At 44.3% G+C, this 6000-nt stretch overlaps 1 protein-coding gene across 1 annotated transcript in view; it reads right to left on the reverse strand.

The window, feature by feature from the left end:
- Positions 1 to 3752, reverse strand: part of TRIM44 (tripartite motif containing 44) — a 134097-nt gene extending 130345 nt beyond the window's left edge. Inside the window, exon 1 of the mRNA XM_050759447.1 lies at positions 2668 to 3752. Coding sequence (XP_050615404.1) covers positions 2668 to 3336 — 669 coding nt within the window. The 5' untranslated portion in view covers positions 3337 to 3752. The remainder of the gene's footprint in view (positions 1 to 2667) is intronic.
- Between the last annotated feature and the right edge of the window lie 2248 nt (positions 3753 to 6000).

The raw sequence follows: 6000 nt of genomic DNA on the forward strand, positions 1-6000 counted from the left end.
ACACTCCTGCAGGCTTTTTAATACTATGACTCTAAGAAATGTAAAGGGCCAAAACTGGCCAACACACTCTTATGAGACAAGATGGAAGTACCTGCTTTACCAGATATTAAGACATATTATAAAGGGATGGTAACTGAGAAAACATGCTGTTCACACAGGGATATACTAACAGATCAACAGTAGAGAACAGAAGAGCCAAGAAACACATTCACACACATTACGGGCACTTGATATATGACAGGTGGGACAGCAAATCAGTGCACAAAGGAAGGGCTTTTCAATAAATATGCCAATAGTAATTGGCTATCTGTATGGGGAAAAAATGAAATTGAGCCGCTAATTCTACTACACAAAAATCAATACTAAGTAGAACAAGACACAAAAAGCACTAACCATAAGGAAAAGTATCGATAAGTTTTACCACATTAAAATGAAGAGCTTCTATTCAAAGCACAACTTTTTAAAAAAGAAAAACCACATAGAAGATATTTGCAACCCACACAGAGTACAACAACAACAAAAAAAATCAGAAACAAATATATAGCTGGGCATGGTGGCTAATGCCTATAGTCCAAACACTTTGGGAGGCCCAGGTGGGCGGATCACCTGAAGTCAGGAGTTCAAGACCAGCCTGGTCAACATGGCAAAACCGTCTCTACTAAAAAAAAAAAAATTACAAAAATTAGCCAGGCTTGGCAGCAGGTGCCTGTAATCCCAACTACTCAGGAGGCTGAGGCAGGAGAATAGTTTGAACCTGGGAGGCACAGTTTCCAGCAAGCTGAGATCTAGCCACTGTACTCCAGCCTGGGCAGCAGACCAAGACTCCATCTCAAAAAAAAAAAAAAAAAAGAAAAGAAAAGAACAAACATATATAAAAATTCAAATAATGAGAAAAGGACAACTCAATAAAAAAAAATGGGCAAAAGAACTGACTAGGTACTTCACAGAGAAAATACAAAAGATCCTCAAAGTCATTAGTAATAAGAGGAGTGAAAATTAAAACCACAATAAAATACCATTACATATCCACAAGATTGACAAAAATTAAAAATACTGTAACAGCAAGTGTTAAAGATACAGAGCAACAGGAACTCTCATATACTCTTCATAGTGATTCAAACTGGTACAACCACTCTGGAAAATAGTTGGCAACATGTAGTATTACTGAAGATATGCATAGCCTCTGACACAGTAATTTCACTCCTGCGTTTATAGGCCACTTAAATATATGTAAATGTACACCAACAGACAGGACCAAGAATATTTACACTGACATTATTTGTAAGAGCCCGATGCTCCCAAACCTGGGAACAAATCAAATGTCCATCTATGACAGAATAGGTAACTTATGGCATATTCATAAAATGGAATTCGATATAGTAAAGAAACTGAATAAACTACAGCCACTCATAGGATGACTCTCACAAACACGATGTTGAGAAAATGAAGCAAAACCCAGAAGAATGCATGATAAAAATATTATACCCGTAGTGTCAAGTTCAAATAAGTTTAGGAATGCATACATATGGAGTAAAAGCATAAAGGTAAGCAAGGAAATGATCACAAAAGTCAAGATTATTCTTACTTATGCAGAAGAGAGATGGTTATAATTGGAAAAGGTATGGGGGAAAGGCTTCAATATTGCTAGCAATGTTCTATTTCTTAATCTGGAGACTACCTATTTTTTAATTATTTGTTAGACTGTAAGTTTTTACATACTTTCTGAATGTGCATTTTACAATTATAAACAGGGACTAAAAAAGGGAAAACCTAATAAAGATGAGCTTCATTCTCTAAGTATTTGTTATCCCAAAGCCAGCTATTCCCTATTCAGGAAAGCAAAAGTCATCATAATATGACAATGCTCGCTAATACAGATTACTTAATCAACTGATCACTCCATTCAAAATTTCCCCCCTCCCTCCCCGATTAACACCAGCAGTTTTTCTGAATGATAGTAGATATCCACAATATAAATAAAAGGCGCATCGTCTGCAAATTCATTCATTCAACAAACATTTCCTAAGTGTCCACTGCCTGGGGGACCAGTAAGGTCCAAGACAGATAAAGATCCAGACAGAGGACATGGGAACTTCCACTCCCACCCCAATTTGGCCTCCATCTTCTTACCCTCCTTTTCTACTAAGTTTCAAACACGAAGAATCTAAAATGAACTCAGGGCACATATGAAGTTACTATTAAACTATTGTGTTATTCTTTTCAATGCAGACGTACCACCTGATTGGATTCATGTGGCAAAATCATATTTCCCATGTTTTCAAGTAGGCAAAAAGATTGCCTTATCAAGAGCCCTAGCACAAAGCACCAGTTTCAACAATAGTGATGCTGTGGAAACTGGCCTACGTGGGGTCAAAACTCCCAAGAAATGCTTTACCTGGAATCCACAGACCAGAAACTTGCAATTTTCTAGAAATTGTATACTAGATTTTGTGTGTGCATGTATTTTCTCAGGTGAGAGTCCAGAACTTTCATTAGATTCTCAAAGGAGTTCAACCAAAAAGGGCGAATAAGAACTGCTCCCAAAAAGTTGGAAAGACTAGCTTCTTAGGGACACAGTGAAAGCGAATGTGGTCACAGTCAGGCCACCTGAGCAGAAACCCAGGTGTTCTGACCCCTAGGCTTATGCTTTGAAGGCCCAATACTTACTCTTAATTCTTCAAAGGCTTCGTCTAGGGTGGAGAGTTGGTGGCCCTGATGAGCCCCAATGACTGGACACAGGACACAGATGAGCTGCCTATCTTCCTGGCAATAGGTGCTCAAATCGAGCCCATGGTCCGGACACTTCCTCTTGGCCACTCTCTCTGCTTCCATTTCTATTTCTGGGTCAAATTCACTTTCTGCCTCAGTTTCTCCCTCCGCCTCGGATTCCCCTTCTTCTTGGTTGTCTTCTTCGGCCTCGCTTTCTTGCTCATCCTCCATTTCTTCCTCGCTGTCTTCTTCACTCTCCTCATCGCTCTCATCCTCACTCTCTTCCTCTGTCTCACTCTCTTCCTCTGACTCGCTCTCTTCCTCCGACTCACTTTCTTCCCCTGCCTCGCTTTCTATCTCCCTCTCCTGCTCCACCTTGACCTCCGCTTCTTCCTTCCCCGCCCCCTCTCCGTCAGCTGGCTGGGTCCAGGCCTGGGCGCCGTGGACGTATTCGGCCAGGTGGTGACTGAGGAACTTCTGCCTGTGCGCCTCAGCGTGGCGACGGCAGTAGCAGAAGCCGCATTCTCGGCACACTTCCTCGGCCCCCGGAGCCTCGTCGGGCTCGCACTCGTCACACGTGCCGTCGTGAGGCAGCTCCTCGAAGGCCGCGCCCACTCCGGAGGCCATGTGGTTGCTGTGACGCGGTAAGGCCTCGGGGCCTCAGGGCTCGCCGCCCTCCGTCTGCGCGGCCTCCTCACTTCCTTCTCCCGCCCCGGGTCCCTTCCTCGGGAGTCGCCGCCCGCCTGGACCGCGCCGCGTCTGGAAGCGGGACCTGGGGCCGGGGCAGCCCCTGCCCGGGCGGAGCAGCAAAGAGCCTTCCGCTGGCTCGGCCTCCTCCGCTCTGTCCCTGAGCTTCCTCTGCCGCGCAGGGCACTTCCGGCGCGGGCACCCGGCGCCCCCGTCGGCCCCCGCGTGGCGCCGCCCGCTCAGCCTCCCGCTACTCGGGCGAGATTGCTGCTGCCGCTGTCCCCCGCGCCGCCCCGGTTCCACTTTCCCTTTCCCCGTCAGGAGGCCTCCTTTTACTTCCTGAGTCATTTAAAGTGGCAATGACCCTTTTCTGCTTTTCCCGCGGGGCTCACCTCCGCCGCTCCAAATCTCTGCGTACCTTGGAGGAGGAGGAGGGAGAAGGAGGAGGATGGGGGAAGTCTCTTACTGTCTCCGGAGTTGGGCTCCACCTCCCCCATTCCCTCCCTGGAAGTGTCAACCTGAGTTTTCAAGGCCACTAGGCTGCTGTCCCTGTGCATTTCAGTCTCTCTGTGTCAATTTGTCGCCGCTTGTCACAGTCCCCAGTGTTCTGCAAGGTGCCAGGACAGTGTTGTTTACCAGACTGAACCTGACCTCTTGGGATTTCCTGAGTGCGGAAGGGCTATGTTTGTTCTAGGCTCGGGGAATCGGGGTCAGGATGAGCAAACAAACATTTTCGATCCAAAGCAATACTGTGCTTTGTCTATTTGCATTCCTGCCTCCTAGGATCTCAGAACTTCTGGAGTGGTAACCTCTGTGCGGTTTTCTGAGAGCTGCCTTGTGTTGGGCAGAGATGTCAAGTGAAGTGAGGTGGGGAGAGGCAGTATTTGTCGAGTGACAGGTCCGGGTTGCAGTCATTTTCCTTTATGTAAGGTGTCCCTCTAGATTCCCATTAAGAAAACGGAAGGAAACTGTTGTTTATAAAGCAGTACTGTAGTGCCAAGAACCCGGCTACATCTTTTTGTGGCTCTTTGAAAGCCGGTTTTGGAAGATCCTCTGCCCGATGGTCCCCAAATCCTGGTGCCACTACCTATCAGTTTTATGACCATGGACAAGTTAATTCATCATATTCTGTTTTCCACTTTTTAAAAAAGATGTAAAGTGAAAAGAACGGTAAATATGTACCTCATGGGATAGTTTTATGGATTAAATGTAACGATGCTTGCACTGTAGAATATTCACTAAGCTTTCATTATTATTTTTGGCACAAATTATATTTCGTGCTCACAATGCCCCTTTGAAGGAACATATTTTACACACACAGGGCATTTTCGGCTGGCTGCTGGTAATGTAGGCAAGTCCCTACCTCTACCCCATATCCATGTTTCTCCGTTCACAGGAGAGTTTTTGTTTTGCACTGTATTTGAGAGAGGGAAAATTAAGTTTTTATCTAGTCAAGGGAGAGGCTGAGGTGTGTTAAGAAGAATGAAGGGGGATAGAATGGTGTCTGTCTTACATTGATTCCCTTAGATGATTTTGAGTTAGAATTTTCAGATGCTTTCCTCAAACATACCAGGGGATGAGGTGGGGTAAAAAAAAAATTAATAGTTTTTAATGTCTCCATGGATAATGTATGCCTAATCTTTGCGCAGCTTTTGTTAGATATTTAGTTTTTAGAAACCTTTCTTTTTAATCTCAGAACAATTCTGTAGAATGTTGAAAAAAAATCAGGTTTATTTTGTTCCAATTCCATACACATTTCTGTTTTCCCCTGGCTCATTTCTCTGGAAATTATTTCTGTGTCTGCTTTTGAAACATGAGTTGATGCACCATTCCGAAAAAAAAAAAAAAATCAACTAATGTCAACTCAAACATCAACACTAATATACCTAGTGAGAAGTGTGCCTTGCTTGGTTGTTTCTACTCCCGCCCTCCCCCAGGCTTAAAAGAAAACAACTTAGCCTTTACAAACATAACGTTCTCACATTTAGAAAGTCCTTCAATGAAAATAATTTTTAATGTGTTTTTTTTTCTTTTTTTCTTTTTTCTTTTTTTTTTCATGACGGGGTCTCTCTCTGTTGCACAGGGTAGTCCTCCCAAGTAGCCTCCCAAGTAGCTGGGACCACAGGCATGAGCCACTAAGCCCCACTACTTGTTTTGGTATTTTTTATAGAGACAGGGTCTCACTATGTTGCCCAGGCTGGTCTTGAACTCCTGGACTCAAGCAATCCTCCCACCTCAGGCTCCCAAAGTGCTGGGATTATAGGTGTGAGCCACAGGCCTGGGCTTTTTAATATCTTAAAAGGATATTGTTGTATCCAGGGTCTTTGATGGTGGGAAGAGGAGTCATGTCGTCATTATTGTTTTAACGTTTTTTTCTTCCTAATGTTACTTGACAGAAAGTTAAAATATAATACTGTGCAGTTCAGTATCTGACACTTCACATTTCTTCTTTGAGCACTCTGTGGAGAGAGGGTCTTAGAGGCAGGCAGATTAAACTTTTTTTTTTAAGATGGAGTCTCGCTCTTTTGCCCAGGCTGGAGTGCAGTGGCACGATCTTGGTTCACTGCAAACTCTGCCTCCCGGGTTTAAGTGATTCTCCTGCCT

This window comes from Macaca thibetana, chromosome 14 (assembly GCF_024542745.1).
Source record: "Macaca thibetana thibetana isolate TM-01 chromosome 14, ASM2454274v1, whole genome shotgun sequence".
In the NCBI taxonomy this organism is placed as follows: Eukaryota; Metazoa; Chordata; class Mammalia; order Primates; family Cercopithecidae; genus Macaca; species Macaca thibetana.